Genomic DNA, 27975 nt, shown 5'->3' on the forward strand with positions numbered 1-27975 from the left:
ACTCTCCGGGAAATACACAGTTTTACAGGTTTTTCGGTTGCAAACTTATGGATTTTAAAGAAGTCGATCTAGAAACGGTGAGTCACTCCTTCAAAGATGGTTGACAATCGGTATTTTCGTTTACTACAATATATCTAAATGTTCAGTGGGACAACGTAAATTTATTCATATGCAAATAATATAGTTGCAGTAGAAATAATTCGCTTTGTCGCTAATTTTTTAGATCTATATCACCCGTTTGTGAAAAACGACTGAGTGGGGGAAACCTTCATTCCGAAGTAGAAAACTGCATCAAGGGAAATTCATTACTTCTTTGCACCTTCCCTTCATATTTTTTTGCTTCTGTCTGTTGTAGAACTCAGGCTGAGAAGGTATTTGAAAATAAAGTGATAACCTATCAAATATCTGTAAAAGTCCCAAGATGAAGTAAAACAAACACTTTCCTCTTAAGACATAGAATAAAATGTTTATTTCCGAGTTAAAGATGCTTGTTGGAATACAACGAACCATTCCGAATCGAAGATAGATCTTAGGACAATGTGCTTATTTATCTGTAAGGTGTGACTGTCTCACTTTCCAGTAAGAGGTATAGTTTTGTCAAAGCCATACTTGTCATTTGATTTTTCAGCCAGCTGGTATTTTGGCTGACTCACTAGCACAAATATTTATGATGACAACCAACGACGAGCTGCGACAGCAAGCTTATCGGATGGTTAGTGTAGAGAACAACCGTGATTTTGCTCTCGCTGTCGAGGCACGTCTTAATGAATATTTCAAAAGCAAACAACGTAAACTGGACAGAAGGTTTGCGCGTTTTGCACTCAGTCGTTTCGTTCTTGCGGAAATAATGAAAGATTATTGGCTCCAGACCTGTTTGTTCTTGTTCTTGTGGGATAGAAGCTTGGACATTCCATTATTTAACGACAATGAAGGGTAGATTAAAAAGGGACCAGATATAACTAGACTCATGTAAGTGTCAAGTACCTTGATGCTGTTTGATGGTACGAAGATTTCTCATTTGCCTATGTTAATATTTTATATTTAAGAGATTGAAATATGCTGAATAAATTAGAAAGATTGCTTACTATTAAATAACAAATGTGTTATGACGAAACTTCTTGAAACTTTATGCGGTTTGAAATTTCTAACGATTAAAGATTAAATGAGATCCATCAATTGTTGCATTGGATATCTTTTTCTGTTGCTTGTCACTTTTAATTTAATTTTAAGGTCAATTTTGCGGATCCGTGGAGAGAAGGATGATGCAAGTGTAATTTTGAAACACTTCTTGAAAACTGCAGGTTTACCTCCGGATGCTGTAGAAAAGTTCAGTTCGAAAAAGTAATTTTTTATTCTGGCTTTCGCTTTTTGCTCTTTTTGCTGTCTTACGTATGCAGGGATTTTTCAGTTTCTTTGATATTTTCTTCGCTGTTTTTTACTTGTTATTATTGAAGGTAAAAATGACACTTCCTTCTTAGCCATTTAATTTAAATGAGTAAGAGCAAAAAGTTTAAGTGTAATTTTGAAACACTTCTGAGTAAGTTGAATAAGTTTTTCATGGAACCACCTTACTGTAAACTCTATGGTTTTTCTTATTTCCTTATAATTTTAATTGCACTTTAGTTTCTTTCGCTGTATGTCTGCTGATTTTGTTGGGTGCAGCGTAACATAAAGTTATAAAATTTCACTTTTTTCTTTCAGTTTAAGCGCCCGAATTAAAACGCTTGAGAGAACTGTAAATCAAAGAAGCTTCTCAAAGAGTTACCTGGTTTGTGCATTAACTTACGCTGTTTTTTCTAGTTGCCATTCATTTCTAGGTTTTTTTTCACTTATTCATTCTGTCCTTAACTTTTAACTATCTGATTTGGTAATTTTTTTAAATTTTTCGGATTAGTTTTTTTTTTTTATGTTATACAAACTTGGTTCATTAATTGATTCTACGAAATGATTACCTTTCCTTTTACGGTAGCGCATTTTCCTTTCATTGAAAGACTAGGTAGATGAAAAGAAATAAAGAAAATGGGAAAAAATGAAACGAATCTATTAGATTGCAGAACGGGGCACAAGATTTATTCGATATAGTTCGACCGTTCGGGTAGTCGCCTCCATAATTACAAACGCGATAGAAAGGGTGTGGATTTTTATTTTATTTTTCCCTGTTTTTCAGTTTGACAGGCTAAAAACTTTTTTTTGAGGAGGAACGGCTTTCTTTGAGTAATTCTTGAGCTTGAAAACATGGGATCTTGGAAGAGCTCAGGGATTGTGGGTTCCACTTTTTTTCTCATGAAATCTTCAACTTAATTATATTTTTGGAAAGAGCATGTATGAACTGTCATTTTCTAGCTTTCATAGGATTAAGAAAGTACTTTCAAAAATATTCGCGTTCATTTTTTCCGTAAATTTACGAAAAAATATTCGTTTAGTGAATGATGAGATGGCTTGCTTTAATGTATTTGTAAGTTCTGCATAGGATGTCCAGGACAAGATTCGATGAATCTACCCGTCCCAGTTAAAAGTGTAGAACACTGAAGAGATACCGCGTCGTGTCACTTTGCAAATGTGGGTGTAGAAGATAACACTACGGTTGAGAAATGTGACATGAATTCATGGATTCATTCGGTATCGTTTCTTGTATGGGAAGTACCTTGAATTGTGTCAGTAAATCTTTCAAGCAACCAATTTATCTCTTTTTTGACACGACGTGGAAGGCTTTTCGTAGCATAGAATAATTTGTAAAGTTTTGAGAATTTCAAGTGAGGTTGCTTTTTTCTGGTAGTTTTCAATATGATTTATGACTGGCATCTCTCACTGGGGACCTCTACCTAACGTGTAATATCATGGGTAATAAGAGCTTTGTTTACATGATTTACTTTAAAGTGGGTGTAAATCACATCATGGCTAACGTGTAGTCACATCATGATAATCAGAGTTTTTACATGTTTAGTTCAAAGTGCGTTTTAAGTCACGGGTTAGTCAGTCATAGTCTTGCAAGGTATTATGTTGACATTAATGTGTGATATAACAAGTAGTCACTGCGGCTTTTAATATGAACAGATTGGTTTTGTAGTACTTGGCTATCTAGAATATAATATTGGTTCACGTACGCACCATGCGGTAGAAAATATCAGTAAATTACTGATTGATTCTTGATTCTGTTCAGAAAGCCTGATTCCGGAATTCGTTATGTAATATTTGCAGATAGAGATGGAAAATAATGATTTCTCGAACACTGATTTTTCCGTTCCTGGATATCAAGGTTATTTTACGCTATCTCGTATGACTGATGCAGCGAAGTGTTGCATGCTTCTCAGTTTGTTCATTTAGTGTCTTCTTTTTCTTTTGAAAAGTAAGGTGGCAAATAGCAACATTGATTGGTTTTGCTGACAAATGAAAGTATTTCGCTTACTTAATCAACTACAAACATTACTAGAAAGAGGGGAAACTAGTAGTATTCTTCACAAATCTAACTTATCTCCCCAAAATTTTTTCTTCATATGACCAATCAGTACATTCAGGTCCAAGCAACTGCAAGCAAAAACAGCTTGGTTCGCTCGAAGCTTGTCCATCTATTATTGGCGATGAATTTTCCGGTTCCAGTGAAGACGAGTATCCAGATATATTTTTACCAAAGGTAATGCTCCTTGTCGAGAAAGTTATCATTCCAGTTTTTCTTCTGTTACCTTTTGGTTGTCGTTTTCTCATACTTCTGTAAAGACCAACTTCCTGTTATTGTAGAAGGGCTGCCAGCTAGATTAGTCCTTCACAAGTTTAGTGAAAATGAATTTCTAAGCGGTATTTTTTATTATTCATTTATCTGTTTTTTATTATTCACTTATTAGTTTTCTTATTATTCCTTTATTTTCTATTATTCATTCATTTTCCTTTTAAACACCTGAGCATTTTCAAATTTTCAAATGAGTTTGTTGCAGAAACGAAAATCAGTGTCCTTATCTCATAGCAAATCGTCCCATTTTCCAGGTCATTCTTTTTAGTTATTTTATTTTGCACCGTTTAAGAAATTTTCTAAAGGTTCTAAAAATTTTTAGACCTTCATTTTAGATCATAACTATGTCTCACAAGCTGAAGTGGATGTGGGGAATGGAGTTGGAAGGGAGGAGAATCTGAAGCCTTCCCACAATTCAACTGATTTTGATGAATTTTCTGATTTTAGTGATGAATTCGAGAAAGAAAATCATCCAAAGGTTAGTTTCATAAAAGGATAGGAGGATTCGGAAGATTTTTGACTAGTACTTTGTCCATGGAAGAGCTTTCTAGTATCCGTGATGTTTTGTAGCTAGACGCGCTGAAGACGAACGAAAAGAATCAGTTTTCGAGCTATCGTGAGTTTCGCAAATTGATCCACTCTTATGCTTCTTATTCTTAGAAGAAAATAGTTGGATTATATGCTTCTGGGTGTAATATATAAATCACTGGACTACAGTCATAGTCATTAATAATTGCCAACAGAAAGTATTGACGAGATCCATCGCTCATTCCAATAATGAACTCAATAGAAATTTGCTAGAGCAATTTTTGAGAATTTGACATCTGAGTTAATCTGTGATCATTGTTTTTATAGTTGGTGTCGAATTTTCATCGTCTGATGATACTGAATTTTCATCAACTAATGATGCAAATTTTCCACATTCCAATGAACAATTGATAACAGTGTTCAAAAATGTCCCTTTAGATGGTCAGTTCTAAAGTTATAATATTTTTCTTTCAGAAGTCAAATCTGCGTGTTTCTAGGCTTCTGTTCAGGTGCTTATCTAAGACCTAGCTCAATAAGTTAAATGCCCTTAGTATTCTCCTTTGACTAACTCTGTCATTCATCACTGTAATCACTCGGTTATTATCACTGTCATTAATGACAGTTGGTTTTCATTATCAGGTGGTTTTTGTATCATTTCATTCATAACCATTAATTCTAAAATAAATGAAATATGAAACGTCTTTATGCTGAAATAAAGTAGTTTTTTGCTCAAAGTTAAAATAATATTTTTCATACCAGCTAAATTTGTTCATTAGGCTGGAGTTATTTATTGATTTTAAGGGAAGGAACTGATTGGTAAGCGAAATATTTTTCATATTATTTGGTTTTTCAGATTTTGGATGCCAGTTTCGTAGCAGATTATTTCCCAAAGATGACACTGCTGTATTGGTAAGTTATTTTTATGCTGGATTTGAAACTGCCAAAATTTGACCCATCATGCTAATGGGATGTTGTACTAATTTCTATACTTTTACAGTTTTCATTTATAGTTTCTGTAGTTTCCCATAAAGCGTTCAATGTGATGAATTATAGCGTATTTCTGATATTTGGTTGCACTAAAATAATAGAGGAAAACAATATCAACACCAGTTTGCGTGAGTTATATAAGTTTAATTCCTGAAACACATAATTTTCAGTGTATTAATACAATTCGGAATTCATTTCGAAGAGCCAAATCTTCATACAAATAAAGCTATATTATTGTGTTTTTTTTTCCTCCCGTTATCAATTATAATGATTCAAGGACTATTGAAACGATTAATAATATTTAGAAATACAAAAGTTTTTTATCAAGGAGCAAACAATTTCCCACTGTTTGTTTGTTGGTTCTGAAAACTTTTTACTTCGTCTACATAGATCATAATAAGAACAACTTGTTTGTTCTTGAACACTTAGTGTTGATGCAGCTGTGTGATATATTTATTATGTGCATACATCTTGAAAGAGTCTCATTACACAGTCATCAGTTCATTCCATTTAATTTTTCGTGTTGGTCAAACTGCTTTTGTGTTAGTCAAAGTTTTTGAATCAGGAAATCATTTCTAAATCATTTTTGAGCTTACTTGTTGATTTTAATAACTAACATTCGGTTCTTTTAATAATCATTTGTTTAAGCAAATTTTATTTTCTGTTTGATACTGATCTTTTTACTAATTCCATGTTCCTACGAATGAAGGACTCATTTTTGCCGCGTTTGTCGAAAGTATGGTAATAATAAGTTGTTCCCTTAAATGTATTTGTTCTATTTCATTAACTTCCAAAATTTATTTAATGTTCTTACAGCGATCTCTTGAATTTTTCACGCTTAACTTTTTTAATTACTAAATATCAGCTTTCCTTGTAGAAAAACATTAAATATCAACTTTTCTTGTAGCAAAACATTAAATACGACAGAGATTTCTTCTTTTTCTTGAAGGTATATTAGCTTCGGTGCAGTGTCTCGTTTTATTGCTTACTTTGCTTATCTGTTTCATCCTTTCCGAGCGCTGATTCACTCGCTCCTTTTATCTACTTGTTTATCTCTGTCGTGTTTCAATAGCTTGTATTTATCTATCTCAAAATGGTTCTTTTGTCTTGTTTTGTTCTTCATTAGCTTGAAGTATGTTTCGAAACATTCGTTACAGTCTTGCAGGTGAGTGCAACACTAAAAATATTTTTGTCGTCAGAAAATTCAAATGAAGGTTCACCTGTGTGAAGATATCATCATGGATTTTTTTAACGAAATGCTAATTGGGGCATTAATGACATCTTTATGAATGCGTCCAAAAACAAATAAAGTTGATTGGATCTTACTACGTTTTTCTTCACTGCTCGCACTCGAGATTGAACTTCCTTCTCTTACAATCGTTTTGTTTTGATTTACAAATTCTTTTTTGGGATAAAACTTAATTTTCTTTTCTGTGGAACTTACTTTGGATTGATAATGGAATTGCTAAAATACTGCCACATCTTTTTTTCTTATCAAATTTTAAAGTTTTTTGGTTTCATCGTTTATTTTCATAATTAAACAGTAAATTGTAATGCATCGAATCCATGTTGTGACAATGATAAGACCTCTTCATGATTTCTTTTATTTAGAAGGTCGGATGGGTATTAACATCATTGCTCTTATTAATTAACTCATGGCTCAGTCAGCTTTAACTGCCAAGTCAAGTAAGCCTTTTCTTTAAGATATAATAAACGCCTTGTGCGTTGTGGCGCATATTTGAAATGGCTTCTTTATAAGAATTCTTATAATGTAGCTGTACTGCCTTGTATGTTAGCTATCTTAGCAGTTAAGTGCATATTTGTCCATATAACTGACAGACTGACAGAATTACTTTTTTTTTTTATTCTACTGAATTCAATTAGTAAATTTGGTTCCGAGTAAATTTGGTTTTTTGCCTCGACTCTTTTCAGTTGTGCAAATCATGAAAGATTTTATAAGTTGGTCAAGACGATGTGAAATGCATAAGGAACCGACAGATAATGGTGCTTACGTCTTGGGTATCGCTGGCTGTTCAAACAGTGGTAAAACAACGCTTTCGAAAATACTGTCCACTGCCGTAAGATTCGTGATACGTTCTTTCTAGTTGTGTTTTGAGGGCAGAAGCTGTTGTCTATTTAGAATTCTGCTCTGCGCTCATTCACTCTTAGGCTCTCTTTTTTAGAAACGTGTGAGATAGACGATAGTTAAGGTTATAGTTTCACAAGACAAGGAAAAGGAATCAACAGACTCTTTTTTTTGTCGTAGGATAATTTGTTACTACTCTTCCAGCTGACTTCTATAATCTTCAAATAGCAACCCGATGCTTATGATTTTAGCCTGTACTAAATTTAAAAATTGAACACAGCTCTTTTACTGTATACTTTTTTTGTGATTCTCTGTAATAAAGTTCTAATAAGTTATTTTAAAGCTGATCAACGAAGGTATGCGAGCAACTGTGCTTTCTCAGGATGCATTCTATTATCCGCAAGAACAACTAGAGCGTGTTGTAAGCTGTGCAAATCCGAAAATCACATTTTATAATTATGACACGATAAAAGCGGTATATTTAAGTTTGATTTGGTCAATTTATTTTTGTATTCTGCATATGAATTACTGGATGAAACTTTAGAATAATTTCTACATTAAGTAAAACTTGCTTGATATTTTAATTTTCATATAAAATTCTCCGAAAAATTTCCAATAACTCCAAAAATGCCGCCATAATGTAGTTATTTTTGAAATGAATTAGTTTCACGTTAATGCTGAAATTTGCATTTGAAATTATAAGTTTTAAGGATCGTAACTTTAGCCGATAATGTCGAATGTTACGTTTCGTAAGATGATTGTTAGGTGAACTTTAAAGATCTGATTTTTTTTTTGCAGGGTTTAATGGAAAATAAGGAGTATTTTTGCTTCAATTTTTTATCTTAGGAATTGCTTGAAGCTTAATTCTTATGTTTCATTCGAAATTTTTTTCAGTTGGACACGAATAAATTCCTGTTGAGTTTACAAAAAGCGATTGTTGAGAACGATTTTGTAATTGTTGAAGGGAATATGGTAATGGAAATCGACAGTTTGCGCCAACTATTACATCGATCTATTTTTATTACATTAAATTATAATTTGTGCAAACGAAGGCGTACAGCTCGTGGATATAACCCTGTGGACTTACCTGGGTATTTTTTACTCATCTTTGGGATTGAAATCCTTTATAGTCATGTTTTTATAAATTTCATTCTTCAAGAATGGCTTGGATTTTCAAAATTTTTTAAAGCAGAGTGCGTTTTCATCCGAAAAAATTACATAATAATCAAGTTTCGGTTTTTTAAATAGGCCGATCTCTCTTCGTTCGCTAGAAAAGATTGCTTCTTAACTCTTCATTATTGACTCATAACTACCAACGGCCTACTTGAGAGATAAACTATGGTTCGGTGGGAATATTTTGAGTCAGTTTAAGAGACATGACTATGCTCTCAACTCTTCCTGAACTGAAAACCAAAATTCATTTACTCCTGCACTGATTAGCAGAGTTAATCCTGATGATTATACTATCAGTTTTCCTCCATCATCATAAGCTGGAGTTAATTTATCATAAGTTCATCATAAGCTAAAGTTAGAAGATCGGCTTCGGGTGAAAACAGTAACCAGAGGCCTTTTGGAATATGTGAAGAAAAATTCGAGCAAACGAAATGAGTGTTATTGAGTTGTTGAAAAAATATTTATTTAATTTATCGAATTTAAGGTACATGGAAGAAATTGTTTGGCCCACATACAGGAATCATTTAGCTAATGCTTACAATCTTGCCCGTAGTTCGTCAGCCATTGTTTTTGTTGACGGAAATACTCAAGAATTTTCCAGTGAATTTGAAGTGGAAACGGTAAATTCCGCCTTTTCTTTACTGCCGTTGCATTACCACTTTCAAGACTTTATATAATTTCTTTTTTTAGTTTGAAAGAAATTTTGACTTCTTTTTTGAGGAGGACATTTGAGATTGAAGTCAAAGGTTTTGGGTCTAAATTTGAAAAGTAAAGGGGCCTAAATTTAACAAGAGATTGAGGTGTCATAGGGATCCCCTTTGTTTTAGTTGCTATCAAAACTATCCAAAAACTTATTGTTGATTCAAACCGATGAACTCCAGTTATCGTATGCAGCTGAATTCGTTAATAAACCAGAAAGTGGAGGTACATGTATATTTTTGGGTTAGTGTCTTGCAGCATTTGTGATGTGATCCATAGTGAGAAGACTTTGTTGTGGCATTAACGGTATTTGGAAAGATTCGGTCTTATGAAGATTGCAGACATTTTATCACCAATTTGTCGCTTCATTACTTTTCACAATTTAAAATTAGTTTAAAGTTCGTTGTTATAGTTTTTTTTCTTTTGCAGGTACAACAAGGGATAGCTTTGGTGATAAAAAGGTTGTCCGGTTAGAATTTGAGGCATATGATGAAATGGTTTATAAAGAGTTAGACAGATTGTGTAGTGAGTTACGAAAAAGCTACCCTGCAGTTGACAAGATCGCACTTTTTCATAAAGTGGGGTAAGTCTTACGTCCAACGTCGAGATAAGATGGTATCTCTGATAATGTTGTAGCTAAAGAATGATAGTAGCAATCTGTTAGCTTGTTAAAATTAATAGCAGCAGGGAAATTATGAGCTATATATGTTTGCTGGATTATGAAGAATTTGTAAATAGTCTCTAGTGGTAGTTTTTAAGCTAGGATTGAATATAATCGATCAAAAAATTACTGTGAAATCAGTAATAGATTATTAAAATCAGTTGTAGATTTTGTTTTTTATAAATAACTGATGGTTGATGAAACCCAATACTGTGAAAATATACTGGATAGTTATGTTCATTTTAGTAGATGTTTTTTCTGTTTTCCCGCTTTTCTCTCTGCGGCTACTTTTTTTGACATTTAATATGTCCGTTTCAGAAATGTATTTGTTGGGAAAGCATCGGTAATAATGGCAGTAAGTGCACCTCATAGACAAGATGCATTTCAAGCAACCGAAAGAGGAATCGATTATTTGAAAAGTCGAGTTCCTATTTGGAAAAAGGTGGGGGAATTCTGTTCATTGAAATAAGCAATGACGCTCGCCATGGAATTTGTTATTACCGTGTCGATGATAGCAGTTTTGGTTCTTGGGCTGATTTATTTTAAAATTTGAAAAGGAAAATCAACGTAGACCAACCTTTAACAAGTGCGTCAATGTTTTATTGGATTCTTGGCAATTATATTATTCCAATTTTCCAATTACCCAATTATTCGAATTTTTTATTTTGGAAAGATAAACAATATACTTTTAAATTATATTTTTCTTCAATTTAAGGAGGTCTATTCGGATGGTACTTATTGCTGGAAAAGAAATTCTTGATGAATACCACTGCTGGGAATCAGTTTATCTTAAAAGTTTGTGGATTTTCACAATAATAGTTATATCCCAAATATGCTTAAATATAAATTTTCAGTTCTGTAAAACTTTTATGGTTATCTTACGAATTCAATTCCTATGAAAGTATTTTATTTGGTGTTGTTTTACATGTTGCTGTCTCTTTAACCTTGCAGATCCTTCCCATTTTTTTATTCCTACGATATTAAAATTAAAATTGTAAGTCGTTTTATTATTATTTATATGGCATTTCAGCTGTAGATTATCGTAATGCGATGGACAATTTGAATGCCAGTAACGAAATATAGAGAATTTGAGAAAGATAAGGAATGAACAAGAGTTACGGATACTAAGTCTTCATCCGGAGGAAGAACTTTTGTTTATATATTTTTTGACTTCTTGTTTATTAATGTGGATTTTTGTTTACTCTTTATTTAGCTCAACTACATATCTTTCACATTTCTTGATGTGTCTTTAATTTTTACATTTTAAGTTTCGGTTTTTTTTTTGTTTTTATTCTTTGGAAATATACTTCCAATCAATCATTTTAACTGGTTTGTTATTAGCATTCATTTATTGTTTTCACTTATTTTTTATCATCACCAAATGCGTATTTTTTATCTTGGAAAAAATGAAGGAGTTGTTTTTTAAGAACAAAGTTTTCTTGAAATTCTATAAAATGGTGGTGGACTTTGCGCCTTTTATGTTAGATTCCTGCGTTGTTAAAACGTTAAAGACATTTGTGTTAGCGAGAACTCTAGTGAGGACTAGATTAATCAAGTGATAGGATTGGTCGATTTTTGTCAAATATAAAATTTTATAAAACGTTGTCGGATCTAACATTTGAATCGATGTAGACCGGATACCAGGATAGTAATCAGTGCACGAATCGATTTTTACAAATATTTGAGATAATTTCCCTTCATCAGTTTGTGCTAATTTATGCCTAACCCACCATTGCTCGATTATTACTTTTCTTTTGTCAGGCTTGCTATTATTCCGTGACATTTCTTTTGTACTGTTTTTTTGGTGGGTCTTATTAACGCTTCGTACAGTGTTTTATAAGTATACCTCGGTGTTGGGTTGACATGTTGCGCCGTTATTTTTTGTAAAATATCATTGGGATTTTCACAAATAATTCACTATCATTTTGTATTTAAAGCCCGTCAAAAGTCTGGATCAGTTTTTGAATTTCAAAATTTGGAAGTTGAATGGAACTTACAGATTGCATATACAGTATCTTTTAAATGTAATGTTCAAAATATCCTTATCCAGAATTACAAAGATTCCCAATTTTCTTTCATCGGCGGTTAACTTTACAGAAGTGAGAGAAGTGTGCAAATGCGGCCGTGTGTTTATCTACGAAATAGTCTCCTGATGTTGAATTTTCCGCATTACATCATGAATTATGAGATAGAAAACTGTATGCTTGACACACTGCAATTTTTTCCGCTTAATGAACTAATGTTTTTTTAATAAGCTGAAGAAAGTAAGTGGAGGATTTAAAGTCTAATTGTTTCATGTTGTTAAGGCGGTAGAAAGGAAAAGATCGGAACTAACTTGTTAGGGAAACACAGGATAAGAAAGAAGAGTGGGCATGTGTGAACATGAATAAATTCGTTATACTTCTGTTAACGGGTTCATCTTTATGCAATTATATTGCGCAATTATGATAATTATGAAAGAAGAAAAGAGAAATGCAAAAACGGAAATCATTAGATTTTCAGAATCCATCTGACTTCAAAATATCGTCTTCAATAATGACATTTGATAGTTTGCCCTAAGATAACCTGATATCGGGAAAATGTTTTGTAGGTTTATTTTTGTCGTTTTAACTTCGCAACATTGATAATAACCTTTATTGGTATTATACGATATGATACAATATCGAACTGAAACAGTAATAAGGACGAAATAAACAATACATAGTAAGTATTAAAGAATACCAAAGGTCTTGTCGCTGTACCGTTAAACTGTCGTATTGTCGCTTCTCTGCCGTTAAACGTTGCTGTCAAATTGAGTGACTGCTCGAGCTTTTTGGATTTTGTAAATTGTTCGTCTGAATGATTGGTCCTAATTCATTTTATAGTTGGATTAGTTTAGCATTCCAGAAACGTTAGTTTAATTACCAGACTAGAGGTTCTTTACAAAATTCTGAGATTTGCACATAAATTCTTTACAACACTGTGACAATTGCATGTAAGCTTAATTGACAGATTGGAAAAAGTTTACAACGAAAAACTTTATCTGTAATTAAAATTGGTTGAAAAATTGGAAGAATTGGATTTGGATAAATGCTTCGTTACTTTACTTATCGAAATATATTAATCTTTGTAACGAATCATTTACTTGAAAAATATTCTGAATTCTACTTAAAACAACTCGACATTTTTTCGCTTCGCCGACACGTGAGGCAAATGAAATTAGACAAATGAACAAATGACAAATGAAATGAAAGACAAATGAAATTACTTAAAGAGGACATGGCAGATTTTAAAATGCTACAAATGAAATATTTTTATTTTTAAAAAATTCTAATCTTGAACAGTGTTCGAATGACAAGACTTTTCCACCGATTCCATATGTATGCCAGTCATTTTCCCTTTTTGATATCTCTTCGTTTCCATTCTCAGAATTTGCCATCCCAGGTGGTACCAGAAGATACATCAATTGCGGCCAGCCAATCTTTCGTGCATTCTCGTGTCCGCTACTATTATTTTTGACTGCCTATTATTAATCTTTGCCATTGCTTTTTATTTATTCATTTTTCTGCTGGCTCCATAAACCCAACTAATATATATTCTGAATGAGCCCATATAAACAAGCCCTTTTCTTCATCGACCGTCTGCCCACCTTTTTGAACCTTCAGTTTTTAAGTCTATTACTTTCGTTTAAATATCTCCCCATTCTTCGCAATATTTTTTTAATCCATCATTTCTCGTCTGGTTACATTTCACTTAGCTGCTCCTTCTTACTTCTTACTTTCTCTTACTTTGTCCTGGTAACTGGACATATATTGCTGTTTGCTTAAATTCTTTTCTTTTTTTACTGGTACTTAATATGTACCTTCGGAATGATCAAATACGACAATCAGTCTATGCTTCTTTAATGGCTTTTAAAAATTTATAAACTGCATGAAATTTCTTATTTAAGTTTACTAGAAATGAAATGGAGAAAGGCAGAAAGAGAGAGAGAGAGAGAGAGAGACAAAGAGAGAGGAAATACTTTCAATTTTCTCAAGCGCATGATATTTTCCTATCTCTCAAACATTTTATAGCAGTCTTTTTCATCTTCTACACCAATTTTTTCAAAAAAAGCGACTTGGAAACGAAAGAAAAAAAGAAAGAAACGAAAGAAACGACAAAACTTTCTTTCTAAATACTTTTATTTGCACCTGTAGTCATAATTGATCTTTTCTTTTTTGAAGTCATTCTTGTCAAAGAAATTAGGAATGAAAAATGATCGGTCCAGTTCGGGTCGCTAATTCGGCAAACGATTTATGATAAAATACCAATAGCATTAATTAATTATCGCTGAATAAAAAAATTTATAATGCGTACTTTGTTGTCACATCGTACTTTGTTGTCACATTGCTTTTTTTGCTTCTACAATGACAGTAAAATAGTTACAACTAAAAATAGAACTTGTAAATCTCAATTCAATTACTTTTGATCATTTAACCGCAAGTTTAAGTATATACTTTCTCAATTTTCGCTCATTTTTTCACAATATAATTTTTTTTTAGAAAAAACGAATCTGTTACTAAGATTAAACAGCTGATTTCACAAGCATTTTTCGAAGGTCTTTCTCGGATCACGTTCAATTCACAGACGTCTAATTCAACGAAAGAATCCATGTTTCGTATTCAATGTATTGTAGTATTGAAATTTTCGTGACGAAACCCGAAATTTAAATTAGTCATTGCTGTTTTGCTACTCTTTGAAGTTCTTTTCTTAGAACGAATTGGAGAAGTTGAATTCCTTTCAAAACAGAGCATTTTCTAACGTCAGGAAGTTCATCTCTACAGTTATGATGTCATATTTGATTTTAATCCAAAGTAGTTATCAGCATGTTTTCCTTTACAAAACCACCATATTATTTGTCCTGACCTCATATTTTGGTCGAATTTTCGTTCGGTTTTATATAAAAGTCTTTATAAGTATTCAGGAGAAATAAGAGTCATACAAATGGTACCAAATAACTACCTAATTCTCTCAGTTGAAAAAAAAATTAAATGCATGACTAGGGAAATTATTAAAATAATATCATAAAGTAAAGGAATTACTTTCCTCAATCCTCAAAAAAAGTAGAAATTGAAAGTGAATGCCTCCTCTTTTGATATTTAATGATAAATGAATGACAAATAATATGGAGCTCTCCAATGACATAACAGTGTTCAATACGGTGGACTTGCAAGCAAAGAGAAACTTTTTGGTGCTACTATCTGGCAAATATATGCATATCGAGTAATTAATGTATCGAGTTTTATTACAAGTTTTCCTTTTTTGGACCAGAACTGGAAATACTTAATTTCTAGAATCAAGGATGAAGTTTAGTACTCCATATAAAAAACCTACACGGACTGGATCTAAGAATACTTCGTTTACGGATAACAATGTGAAAGAAGTTCCAAAAAGGTGATAAAGAAAAGATGTAGTTTATACCACTCTAAACAAGTATCTGAAATAGTAATGGACAATTCGAGAGGTTGCAGCTCATTTCTAAATTTCCATACCAAAACTAACTTCCAGATTGCTGTCAGTTCTAATCCGGTATCTTGTATTTATCGGCCTTTTGCATCTTTTACTCCTTTAAACGTCTCCTTTTAAGTTCATTTTCATCAAAAAATTTGAACAAAAGACAATTATTTAATACTATAAACTATGCATTCATTGGTTTAAAAAGTTGAATAGAATATAACAAGCAAAAAGATTTCCAAATACTGTAGTTGACTAAACAGAATGAACTATGCTTTTCATAACTGGTAATCCTAGTTCATGAACTGAAATGTCCTCCTTGAGTCGTTCATTCATATGAACATGTCATATGCTTCAGTTTATTATGTTCACTGCTAATTTCCATTTTCATACCAAAATTTTAATCTCTAGTTCCGATGTCTTTTCGTAATCAGTCAAATTTAAATCTTTTACTTTCCATATTCAAGTGGATATATTATTATATATATATAGGAAATAAGCACAAGAAGTAATTTACTCGAATATATATTGGACATTGGCCTATCTCAATCGCAACAATTTTAATGTTTGAATGTTTGGGTTTTGATATTACTCAAAAAAATTCCCAGTTGAAACTTTCAGAAATTGAAACTTTATGCTGATAGTGATGGTATTGTAGTCAATTCTATTTTTCAGAATACTTTACTTCGAGTAAAATCTCAGCCCCTCCTTTACAGTTTCTTAAATTTTTGAAAACACTGTCTAATGCAGCCTTGTTTCTACATGAGTTAGTTCTTTTCCTTCTATTTATTCTTTATTTAGCTTTTTCTCTTTTCACGTAGTCTTTTAACCGAAATCAATGTTCTGCCTGAATACAGTAGATGATAGAGATTTCAAAGATCCTGGATTTAAAAAATAATGATGGGAAAGTTCAGTGATTACTAAATGCAAATTTATTGATCAGATAAGATAGCAATTATCAGAAGAAGTGAGTTAAGGGTAATGGTGATGGTAAGGTGATGAATTGGAATATTATTTTCCGAAATAAAAGTTGCTTTCTCAATCAAAACTTTTGTGCATAACTATTAACTATTAGCTCGTAATTTTCAAATAATTTTAATTTTTTATTTTAATATTGTTAGGAGGATTTTTTTCTAACAGCCATCCTTATGAATGGATAAAAGAGTTGGCCATAGCAATAAACCAGCAGATTTTTTGGTTTCTGGTAGATTTTGGAATTGATTAAGTGGAAATTCAAAAGAAGGAAGAGTCATCAAATTATGAGGCTTCCAAAATCGTTTTTCGAGGCTGGTCTGTAAGTTAGAAATCTTTTGGTGTACTATTTAATAAAATTAGTTTAGTTAAGATGACGACAAGGCTGATTTTGAAACTATTACATAAAGATTTGTTGTTTAACCTTCTCAACAGAGGTATGAGTGTTTCATTTGATGCTACTTAAATTAGATTGTAGCTTATTTTATCAAAAAAGTATTATTGCTCATCGTAAGAATATATTCTTTGCTTTTAGAAGCGATCATTGCTGGAAGGTTGAAAGGTCAGCGAGTAATTCTACCTTTTAAAGCTTCCGCAAAAGAATGAGATGTATAGTCCGAGATATCACGGAGGTAAATTTTGGAGTATGAATAGTGGTTGACGGAATAATGTCCAAGAAGGGAGAAAATGGTGGGACAGAGAAGTCGAGTCCATTTCATTCGTTAGTTTGGGAGGACCATTGTCATCCAATGGCTCCTCCCTTCCTCCCACCTCTACTGACCAAATAGGCATTCACTTCATTCATTTATTTCAAGGCAGTTGATGATGTTGTTGGCTAGATGTACCTATAAATAGATTAATTTCAAACTTGTCGTGGATCATCTCGTGATAAGTGACTTTGTCAATTTTTTTCCGAAATTTATAACAGCACTGATTGGTTGAAAAGCCTTTGAGATTTGCTTTTTGTCTTTACCTTGACATTATTAGCTTATTATTTTTTTATGCTATCGATTGCATCGCAAAATTTCCATTTCATTTTTAAGCCTTAAGTCTTTCGGTTTATTTACATCTCCCAAATTTCGTTTCGTCACAGAGCCTTTTTTCTTTGACGCGGGAATACCTTCTCTCCGGAATTATCCTCCCTAGCAACCTTCATGCATATGAAGAAATTTCGGCATGTCACATTGAAGCACAACACGACATGAAACCGCTTGTCTTGGATCTTATCTTTTCTGGAGCTCTTAGTAATAATTATTTATGTAGTTAATTTCATGTTTGCGAATTAATTTCATGTTGAATTTCTGGCATATTATTTTGCTCATTTGCTATTTGTTTCTTTTTCTTTTGTATATATACGGTACTTGCTCCGTTTACTGTAATCTGTTCTACCGTGGAATCCATAAACTTGACATAACAACTCATAAACTTGCTTCCGATTTCCTCTCCAAAATCACTACTTTTTGGCCTGAAACTTTGCTCCATTTATTTATTATTCAGGTCGAAACTTATTAATCGTTACAGAAAGAATCCGATTCAGTTTTTTGTGATAGCTACTGCTTTTCGGATCTCTTCATGAGGATTTTAAAAGCAACTGGCAATATACCAAATCTCTTCCTCTCAATACAAATTGCATAGTTTAGTCCACTGAATACTACATTTCCCTAAAAGTGATGTGTTCCGCGTTCCTGATTTATTATTAGTTATTCCTTAAGGAGAAGAATGGTAATCTCATATAATTGGAAAAAAGCAATTTCAGGATTCGTCGTTCCTTGAAGTGGAGTTATTTTACTTCGATTATGGATCATATGATGCTTTGACGTGTTGCTCTGTTTTAAATTCAGTGCTATTACTTTTTCTATTTATTTCACTTTTTCTAATTATGTTTACGATCATCTGTATTGCCAAAATTTGCTATCTCTACTGTCAATGATATCACTATCGACCTGCAGCTATCATTAATCGTGATCCATTTCATATCACGAATATCACACTTTAATCGTATCTATTTTTATTCCGCTTAAAACAGAATGTCAATTCCAAAAATGTTTCATTTCTGGCTTCTATTTCTTCTAAATATCATTTATCTACTACCATATATCGGATCTCATCAAAATAAGGTAAAATTTCTACAATCCTTTAAATTGAATTTTCAGGAGATAACGTTATCTTTGGAAAGGATTTAATGCTAATTACTCTTCACATAGTACTGTTGTATTATCATTTAATAATAAATCATGTTATCCTTGCATATAACAAGAAGGTTTGATGAAACTTAATAGTGATCAGGAGAGTTAGTTGTTGTACAAATTGTTTTAAAGATATTTTCTGAAATTATATTCATTTCTTGTGGATTTAAAAAACACAACTGAAAAAATAACAAACACATATTTTGCTATCAGTATGACTTATCGATAGATCAAATCCCAGTTATAGTTATTAAGCTCAAAAAACTATAAGCAACCAGCATTTTGAAGTCACTTCATAGTAATTAGCTTATCCATCACAAATACCCATTTCATTTTTTTGAAAAGTTGTAGATCCGAATTGGCAATTCAGAAAGTCATTTTGAAGAGAAAATTGGCAGTAAAATTATTTTGAAATTTCAAAATAAACTTTAATTGAGAGACAGAAGCAACACCGAATAATTTCTAGCATGAGATTTTTTAAATAACATCAACCTAACATGAGATAAACTTATGAAGTATGATGTTGTCTGTAAATTAAGTAGTATGCTCCTTCATATCTTGAATTTTAACTGATATGTTTGTAATGTTAAAATAATGGTACTTAATTAAGCAATGAAGATACCTACCATTCTGAAATTATCCTTTCTCTGTTCCTTTTTCTATCAAGGTGTAATTTTCTGAAGGTATGGGAAAACGTATGATGAATGTTTATTTGTTATCGATTCTACTTCTACTGTCAAATATTTTGACCGATAACCTGACTAAGGTGTCGGTGTCGCTTTTAAGATTATCCTCTTCTTCTTCCTGCTCTTATCATGAAAGGAAAACGTTAATTATATGTATAATATGTGCCAACCCAATCTTTTACTTCTTCTCCGCACCCATATGCCTATTTACCTGTAATCTTTTAAAGGTGAGGTTGAAGGAATAATAATTTACTGCAAATTACCGTATAAAAGGGTGGGAGGCAGAAGAGTAGTTTAATCTAATTAACATAAAAGCAAGACATTTTTGGATTGCGTAAGAATGCGTATTGTTGGAGAGAAGGTGTCATGAATAGCATAGACATGGACTGAAGGATAAATAAGGTAGTAAGCAAAAAATTCACACCACTAAAGCTCCAACAAGACAAACTTCTGGTCTCATAAAAGATATTCAAATTTCAAAAAGTTAAATTCAAAATTGAATTTGTAAAAACCATTAGTTCCCTATAAATTTCTCACGACAGAGAGAGAGAGAGAGTCATCATAATCTCAACAAAATTCTAGGGATATTCCAATACGAAATATTAGTAAGTATGCTTGTCCCGATTTTCCTCTATTTCCATCGTTTTCTTCATTTCTACAGGTTATATTCAACTATCGTAATGTTGATCTTTACTTCTAATTTTCATCAATTCCTCTAAATCTGAACTGAATTGTCCTGCTGTCCCTTCACCAGCATAACAATTGCAGTACGAAAGTGTTATCTACTCTGGTCATTGTGTAGATTGGTCATTTGGAAATCCATTTAGATTTCTTTCAACATACAATAAAATTGCGCTTGATTGATTTTAGGAATTTGAAATTCATTTAGAGAAACTAGTAGAGTTACTCGTTTTCGTAGTTTGGAATGAAATTTCTGTTTGATGCTTAATGGACAATTAATAATTACCTGACATGAAAGGCATAACTAAATTTTAAAGAAAAAGACTGTCTCGTAGATCGTAAATTTAAATTAAAATTTCAAAAATAAAAAAATAAAAAAAAACTTAAATTTCATTTCAACGCCATTTTGAAACAATGAAATGCTTGAAAAACCTTCAAGTAGAAATTAAATTAATGCAATAATGGTAGATGAATAGCAAATATTTGTTTGCCTTTCTAGACAAAAATTTTAAGAAAATATTTGTGGCATATGATAAAGTGATAAAATAATATTCAGTGTGTGACAATGAGCATTTGATCTATGAGACTCTCATCAACCATGTAAATGAAATTATGAGATGTTATTGAGGTGGGAAAAGGGTTAGAAGGCATCTTACGAAAGGCCTAAATATACACCCGCTGTGTGTAGTTGATGCAATCAATCAAGACAAACAGGAGAGGGCAACAAGTTTATCTAATTGAGGTAAGGAACAAATGAACAGGAAGAGAACCAAAAGTACCACCTAATTTAAGAGGAAGAAATAGAGTGACATTTAATGGGGTCAATAAAATTATGTGAAATCGAAACAAAAAAAAAAGATCATGATAACTAGTATTAGGATCATGATAACTAGTATTTCTCGTATTAGTCATCATGACAGTATTAATCAAGGGAAAAAGATTTCATTTGACAATGTAAAGCGAAATTGGTAGAAAGTGCCCCTAGACATCGTCTAGTTAGATGCGGTAAGATTGAAGAAAATTTTTGCTGCTGAATCCTTATAGAAAACATAATCAATTGTAACTGCCTCATATGCAAATGAGGAGACAGTTCGTTTGTCACTATCGTCCTATCTAGAATTATTCTACCCTGTTTCTCCGCCGCTAGTAATTTCACAACAGTTCCATTATGAATACATAAATACACAGGCTCCTGAAAAAAATTAAGTGATGGATGACACGCGATGTATTTACGATATCGCAACAATATCGCAATGCATTTTTCCTTTTCTCTCCTCTTTTATTCCCGTTTGTTTTATTAGAAGTAGTACTGTTAATTCTGTTTAACTGTAATCTGATTGCTATGACTTTCTTTGTAGCCAAAAATCTTCACCATTCGATCGAATGCACCATTGGGATGGCTCATCTCGGACCTCGTTGAAGATGGATATTGTACATGGCATGATTGTTGCTTTTTACATACCTCAAATCAAGCGCATTATTTTCAAATCATTGATAATAGGTTTGCCATTTACTTATAGCGCATACAAAGCGAAATTTTAATTATTTCAAATTTTTTTGTAGAACATTTGTTCTATTCCAATAATCCAGTTATTTGATCAAATTTCAAGGCTATGCACAAAAAACTCCATAAGGCAGATGGAAGGTCAATCAATAGCTATTACTGTAGAAACAACAACGTCACAACAAATGTTTATCGTCAATGTGAATATTGCAAGAAAGTAAATCTTCGAAGGATTCATCAAATTTCTAAATATTTTAAATTTAGTGATGTATTGAAAAATATTGTTACGACCTTTTTTTTTCTCATCGTAGAAGGTTTCCTCTTCTTCAAAATTTTTAGCAAAAGCGTAATTTCTTCAAGATAAAATTGCGCTTTCAGTTCAAATCCATCTTTTTCCGCTGATATATACAATGTTACGTTACGGAATGATATCGCACCTGGGGCGGTAGTTCCATTCGAAACAGAGATAACAATGGTAAATGTATCAAATTCAACAGATCTGCAAATATCAATTATTTCAAATTCAACAAATTTACCTTTTATACTCACTCACAACAAGAAGCGAAATATTCATTGTGCAAAGGTTTAAATTTAGTTAACATTGTTTTAAGTCATTCTAAATGACAAACTTGGATGCATTTTAATAATTTACGTTGAGCTTAAAGATTTTGAAATACCAAAAAACACGGGAAACATGGATTATAAAATTTCATCTTTTTCTGACGGAAGCCAAAAACATTTTCTTGCTTCCAGTGATTTCGTCTATATTTTCAGTTGTACATTTCACGTCGATTAAGGCCAGCAGATGGTGCTTTTCAATCGTTTTATATCGGCGCATTAGATAAGAATAATTTGATTCGTTTGGCGATTGCGCGAATTGATGTAAGTTTCGAACAGCTGCCTGTGAGTGCGCCCAAATTCAACAATGTGCATTATTTTAGACAAGTAGACGAACTACGACCTCATGTGACAGTGCTAAGAGTTACAGCCAAGTAAGTTTTTATAATTTTTTTTATAATCAATTTGAAAAGTAAGCATAGGTTTATTGTTATCATTAGTATACTCTTTCGAAACGGAAAAGAAAATTAACTGATTTCTTGGTTTCGAATAAAAATTTGTCGAAGCATTTTGAAAATTAGTTTCGAGACACTTTAATTTGATTTCCAGCTTTTATCATTAACTAGCAATATTCCGAGTTTTGAAGTCTTTTGAATTTGATAACCGAGTTCTCAAGTTTTAATAAAACACAGCTTAATCTCTTACTAACTTTCTCTTTCTGAAGTTATCCTGAAATCATTAAAGGTCTACATATTTCTTCTTCTCTTCCCTTCCTATGGCAGATAAATCCCTTCCATATTCCATAAAGTGGAGCGCACAAGGCCAATAATTATATGATCAGAAAATAAAGGGTTAAAACAAATTACTTGTAAGGTGATCATTTCCCTTTTAAATCCTGGAATTGATGAAAAACTTAGGTGCCTAAAGTACGGTCTTGCTAAAAGTCCAAAAAAACCAAGTATTGGCTGAGCAATTAGCTGGAAAACAAGGGGTTGGTCAATATTTCCCGTACTGTTTATTGCGTGAGTTGCTTAAGATGATGATATGCGATATAAGCGGTGGTGTGAGATGCGTGCAGTGCATGCGGTATGTGCGTTAGGGGGCGTTGTGTGTGCTGATGTGCTTGTTCTCTGATAAAATTGTGTAATTCAATTCTGCTTCAATGATTCGCAGTAAGCTTATCGTTCGTGCAATATATTTTTCAAAAAGTACCTATAAATTAAGTATCGATGTACAGTCCAAAGGAAATTTCAAACAAACCTCCAAGCTAAGTTCCGATTTCGTTAGCTTTTACAAAATTTTTACGATCTCCTTGCCATCCAAAAAAATTAACACGCATAAGGAAGTTAGTGTAAGTATCTGGTCGGAAATGATCAGAAATCATTTTCTCACCCTTACTCATCAAAGATTCGTCATCCATTTAGGATTATTGATTCTTTTGTTAACAAAAAAAACCTTGTGAGTAATGGACAACCGATAGTCAGAATCAGAGATAGTTGGAGAGGTGACCCATTCTGCACCATTTTCATGTCAGAAGTGTGAAGAGATGTTTTGACTCTTCAATTCACGGGAAATTGTTTAGATATCAAATTAGCAAAGTTAATAATCTATTGATGGAGACATTAGGGAAAGTGATATTAAGAACAGTTGTTGCTGAGAAAATAAATTAATCCATCATCGACCCATTGGATAAGCAAGTTGGGTTAGAAAGAGCTTACGGTAGGTAGAATCAAGGTAGCGCAGGTCAAATCAAAAAAAAAATAATTTTTTAGGAATTCGAAAGGAGCTGTTGTATATCGAATTGAGCCGGAGAATGTTCCGTTCGATGTTACACCCTTTTCCGGTGATGTATTTAGTCGTTACGATATACCAAATGGCAAATATTTCTTTAATATTGTTGCTGCCAATTCATTTGCACAGGTCAGTAAGAAAGGCATGGTGCAAGATAAAGCATTTTGGCTCCTTACTACGAAATTTCCAAGTTAAATTTCTATTTGAAGAAAAGTACATATTTGATCTTTAATTCATTGGTTCATAGTCGAGGATTGCTGCCAGTTCAAATTTGTTAATATTTAATAAGTTCTTGTAGTTCTGAAATTTCGGATTGATTTATTAAATTTGAATTTACACTCCACTAAGTCCTTGGAATGATAAAGAAGTTGATAGAGTGAATAATATTTAAATGAAGAGACAATATGGCTTGAAGGAAGCTCGTGCTAATGTTCGGATTTTGGTTGGTCCACGGATCGATCCGAAACAGCAATTCAAAAGGCCCAAAATTAAAAAATCGCGCTATCGACGGAGTAGAAGAGATTTTGGCAATGAAATTGTGCTAACACTGAAAGAGAATCATCCAACTGGGTTACTGGAAGAGGTCAACTTTTTATTCAAACTTTAAAACTTTGACATGATGGTAAATTCAGTTTTAATATCATATGTTGGCAATAACTTCTACTGCAAAATGCAAATTTTTGTTGTTCAGCTACATTTGGAATCATCCATGTTATAATTTTAGTCGTAATAATATAACTGAATTAACTGATATCTGTACGATTTATTATTCATTTAAAAATTTCCTATAATTGATAAAATAGCCTGTTGTTTGATGAATTTTGTAGTTTTTGAAATTCAAATTGAAGGCTTCATTAGTTCATTACCAGATAATTAATCGGAAATTATTTTCAGTACTTATTCAAAAACAAAACTTTCAGAAAATAAGCCTTAATCCTAACGAAAAGGTGATCTTTGCACCAGCAACAACGGATTATCTTAGAATACATGGTAATGGATTAATAGAGCTTATCAAGCCGCTGAATTATGAATTCGAAATGTCCCATCAAGCAGCTGTACAGATTAGCGGTTTGTTCAAAGGTTGGCCATCATTTAACTAATACCTGATCCTTTGCAACCATTATTTCATTTAGTCCGCTGCACTTTATGTAGCACTGGTTTTGCAATAGCAATTTATTTACTTCCAAAGCTTTGATATCATTTAATCGCTAAATTTTCTGACTTTTACTCCTCTTTATCATATGAGCCAAAAATGAGTAATATTTTAATCTTTGATTTTCGCAGTCTTGATAGGATAAATAGCCAGTCTGCGTTAATTAGCCAAGTTAATTAGTTACCGAGGAAGATACCCTTGGAAAATGTCCGATCAGATCCCTTCATCTTTATAATTATTTTTCTTCTCAACAATTTTTTCACATTATAAAACGCTTCTACAAGTTAAACGATTAAGCTTGGAGTTGTGAGCTTTTATTGAAAAGCAAAACATTTCACTGAAATAATAATCCAATCTTCATTATGAAACAGAGAGAACTGAAGTAAAAATAATAAAGAGAGAATTGAATAAATTATTAAAAATGAGAAAGGGAAAAGAACAAATTGGTTTTTTCCTCCTAAATGATTTCGATCATGTCAAATGGTACTTGGGAAGCGAGCGATTTTAGTTCTAAAAGTTTCTTCGCAAAACTTCGACGATCGTTCGTGACCGATTGATCGGAATTTTTGTCGAGGAAAACTGAAACTTTTCTTACCTTTTTTTGAAAGAGAGATGCAAAGTTCCTTCACCTTTTTTTGAGCTTTTATAAATTAAAATTGTCATAAAATCAGAAAAGTGGTATGTAATACTTTGCGAAATTGAATTTCCTTTAGTTATAAATGTGAAGTAAATGATTTTTGGGAAATTACTTCCAGATGTTGTAATAACATTTCTTCCAACTAATTCCGATCTCAATGCCCTGTCGCATTGAGGGACGTGACATTTTGACATGTTAGTCGGGCAATTTTGATGGCCAGCTCTTGGAAATTGTCATCTGAAATATACGATTTTCCATTGTTGTTGTTATTGTTGTTGTTATGATTTGCTAGCTCAAAGATAGGTTTCAAGTTAATTTCCGCAGTATTGTTGGACTGTGCCTAAATGTCGCGAAGAGGTTAAGCAGACAAAAGTTTTGTTATCTTTTCCACATCCCTGCTGGACAGATCAGAACAGGTGTTCGCGGTTGGAGGTGTCCGATTGATTCATTAGTATTGATCACACAGCTGTTGCTCAGACTATCGTCCCTTTCTAATTACTATGGCGATTTGCTTTTTAAAGATGGACAGTAATCTGCAGTTAGAATAAAATACTATGAAGACAACATTTTGTCAATTGAATTTCTTAAACAGACAAAATTTTCAAATCTTTAAAAAATTTAATATAAATTGAATAGAAAGAAACGAAAATTTGTAGGAAAAGTCTTATTTCCTTCAAAATATCATACATATAAGCTGAATTTCTGACACAATTATTATTAATTTTTGTTCTCACTGTTTAATGCATTTGGTTGGCGGATAGTTCGGCATCGTTGATATTTGTCAGCAAAAAGATTGATGAAATAAGTTAAGGTAGTAGCTAGGATAAATAAAGTTTTGTGCTTGCAGTAGACAGTTAATGTAGCAGAATGAATCCATTAATTGAAAAGATCTAAATGCTTCTTTTAACTTAACAACAAAGACTAAGCGGTAACTCTCATGGGAAGCTTGCAGATGAAATGACATCTCAGTAGAGATTTGAATTTGAAATGACATCTCATCTCAGTAAACTTTCTTGACAAAATTTGTTTTTATTCAGATAGTTTGATTCAAACTTGGTTTAAATTTGCTATCAAAAATACTGCAAGAAGCATGCGTGTGTGCATGCTGTGTACATGTGTGCATACATGCGTTCTTCATCATACATTTTGCTGTTGTCATTCGACACTCAACTAGCAGCACTTAAGTGAATGCTTTTACAGAAGCAATTGGTTGCAACAAATAAATCATTCCCGCTTAAATGCCTACTCTGAAGTACTTAATGGATTCTCTCCTGAGAATCGAGAAGAGGCAGAAAAATAAGCCGAGAATCAAGAGAGAGAAGGGAGCTTATGCACGCATTGAAATATATTGGATTGGTGCACAAGAAAATTACTTTTTTCTGATGGATGAACCGAACTTTGAATTTTAAATTTAAGCATCCATTTTGAAGTTATTGCTACCAGTTGAAGTTGAATTTCTGAAGAGAGTGCGAATTTAGAGCTTAAAAATTTCATTTCCAACATGTTAGTAACGCTGACATATGACAATAAAAGTGGCGATCAGTTAGACAGAATTTGAAATATAATGGTTTGTGGAAGAATGAAACACCCAACAAAGGACAGTTAAATAATAGCCAAACGGACGGTATTTCGGGGAATATATTTAAAAAAGCGTCACTTCAATTTAAATCATTATTAGTCAATGACCACTTCTGAGGTCAGTAATAGTGGAAGCAGTAAACAACCTTTAATTGTTGCTGCATTTTAGACATGTCAGATTGATAGATAGATGATAGAGCAAAAGTGCTATAATGGTGTAATTTATGACTGTAATGGAGGACCATTTCATCCTGTAATAGATCAGAGCTTTTACAGTTCCATGAGATCAAAGTTTAGGTACTATCTAAACTTCATTGACTAAAATCGAAATGAGTCCCCAACATTCCTTAATAAAAGACTGGGTTAATTCGCTATTGTCGGCTAGCCGGTGCAATGATGGAAGGCCGGAAACGATTGATGGACAGGTGTCGAGCTGACCATCATTGAAAGCGATACCTAATCATTTTTCTCGGGCTCTTTAATGAGTATTGCGTGCAGAGGTAGCAAATATCACACATGCAGTTAGAAACGTCCAACTGTCGCATAATTTCCCGTACATAAAAGACATTTATCCATTGAAACGTCAGGGAATTATCAACAGGGATTGGATATATTGCAGACAAATAAAGTAAATAAGTTGAATAGGTGATAGATTGAGGTAAGAAATGGCGATGAGAAAAGGAATTAATTATGAGTTAAGTCGATAATTTGCAAGTAAACAATCAACTTGAGCATTCTCTTTTTTCTATTTTTCTCCATTCTTTTTTTTTTAAATCCATTTTTGAGTTCTACAAATCACTCGTTTTGCATTAGTACTCTTTGTCATTTATGCAGCATAACATTTTATCATCCAGTTAAATAAAATTACTTCTTATTTTTCACAAATATTTAGATGTATT

General features: G+C 32.6%; 7 protein-coding genes across 7 annotated transcripts; 5 read left to right on the forward strand and 2 right to left on the reverse strand.

The window, feature by feature from the left end:
* Positions 1-22: 22 nt before the first annotated feature.
* On the forward strand, positions 23-1345 carry LOAG_00830 (hypothetical protein; the record flags this gene model as incomplete). The annotated part of the gene is made up of 3 exons (XM_020445562.1): positions 23-77; positions 629-804; positions 1231-1345. Exons 1-3 carry the CDS (start codon positions 48-50, stop codon positions 1343-1345), a joined length of 321 nt encoding a protein of 106 aa, XP_020303991.1. The 5' UTR covers positions 23-47.
* A 1859-nt stretch (positions 1346-3204) lies between these two features.
* Positions 3205-5203, forward strand: LOAG_00831 (hypothetical protein; the record flags this gene model as incomplete). Its single annotated transcript, XM_020445563.1, has 6 exons — positions 3205-3256; positions 3516-3631; positions 4047-4202; positions 4295-4340; positions 4580-4693; positions 5106-5203. 6 exons carry the CDS (start codon positions 3205-3207, stop codon positions 5201-5203), a joined length of 582 nt encoding a protein of 193 aa, XP_020303992.1.
* A 1943-nt stretch (positions 5204-7146) lies between these two features.
* On the forward strand, positions 7147-11239 carry LOAG_00832 (hypothetical protein). Its single transcript, XM_020445564.1, has 9 exons — positions 7147-7317; positions 7669-7800; positions 8220-8416; positions 8983-9118; positions 9326-9440; positions 9627-9780; positions 10177-10300; positions 10574-10653; positions 10889-11239. The coding sequence occupies exons 1-8, from the start codon at positions 7183-7185 to the stop codon at positions 10616-10618; spliced, it is 1038 nt and encodes a 345-aa protein (XP_020303993.1). The 5' UTR covers positions 7147-7182; the 3' UTR covers positions 10619-10653; positions 10889-11239.
* A 66-nt stretch (positions 11240-11305) lies between these two features.
* LOAG_00833 (hypothetical protein) lies at positions 11306-11641 on the reverse strand (the record flags this gene model as incomplete). The annotated part of the gene is made up of 1 exon (XM_003136373.1): positions 11306-11641. The coding sequence occupies one exon, from the start codon at positions 11639-11641 to the stop codon at positions 11306-11308; it is 336 nt and encodes a 111-aa protein (XP_003136421.1).
* Positions 11642-11992: 351 nt separating this feature from the next.
* On the reverse strand, positions 11993-13646 carry LOAG_00834 (hypothetical protein; the record flags this gene model as incomplete). Its single annotated transcript, XM_003136374.1, has 4 exons — positions 11993-12070; positions 12580-12692; positions 13207-13360; positions 13626-13646. 4 exons carry the CDS (start codon positions 13644-13646, stop codon positions 11993-11995), a joined length of 366 nt encoding a protein of 121 aa, XP_003136422.1.
* Positions 13647-21493: 7847 nt separating this feature from the next.
* On the forward strand, positions 21494-22355 carry LOAG_00835 (hypothetical protein; the record flags this gene model as incomplete). Its single annotated transcript, XM_003136375.1, has 3 exons — positions 21494-21576; positions 21738-21834; positions 22134-22355. 3 exons carry the CDS (start codon positions 21494-21496, stop codon positions 22353-22355), a joined length of 402 nt encoding a protein of 133 aa, XP_003136423.1.
* A 598-nt stretch (positions 22356-22953) lies between these two features.
* On the forward strand, positions 22954-24808 carry LOAG_00836 (hypothetical protein; the record flags this gene model as incomplete). Its single annotated transcript, XM_003136376.1, has 4 exons — positions 22954-23003; positions 23690-23837; positions 24124-24291; positions 24629-24808. The coding sequence occupies 4 exons, from the start codon at positions 22954-22956 to the stop codon at positions 24806-24808; spliced, it is 546 nt and encodes a 181-aa protein (XP_003136424.1).
* Positions 24809-27975: the final 3167 nt, after the last annotated feature.

The sequence above is a fragment of the Loa loa genome (genome assembly GCF_000183805.2).
Source record: "Loa loa unplaced genomic scaffold supercont3.18, whole genome shotgun sequence".
NCBI lineage: Eukaryota > Metazoa > Nematoda > Chromadorea > Rhabditida > Onchocercidae > Loa > Loa loa.

Coding starts and splice junctions, on each gene's coding strand:
- LOAG_00832 (XM_020445564.1), top strand. CDS start 7,183: ATGAAAGATTTTATAAGTTGGTCAAGACGATGTGAAATGCATAAGGAA. Junction 7,801..8,219: donor ATTATGACACGATAAAAGCG/GTATATTTAAGT, acceptor AATTTTTTTCAG/TTGGACACGAATAAATTCCT. Junction 8,417..8,982: donor AACCCTGTGGACTTACCTGG/GTATTTTTTACT, acceptor ATCGAATTTAAG/GTACATGGAAGAAATTGTTT.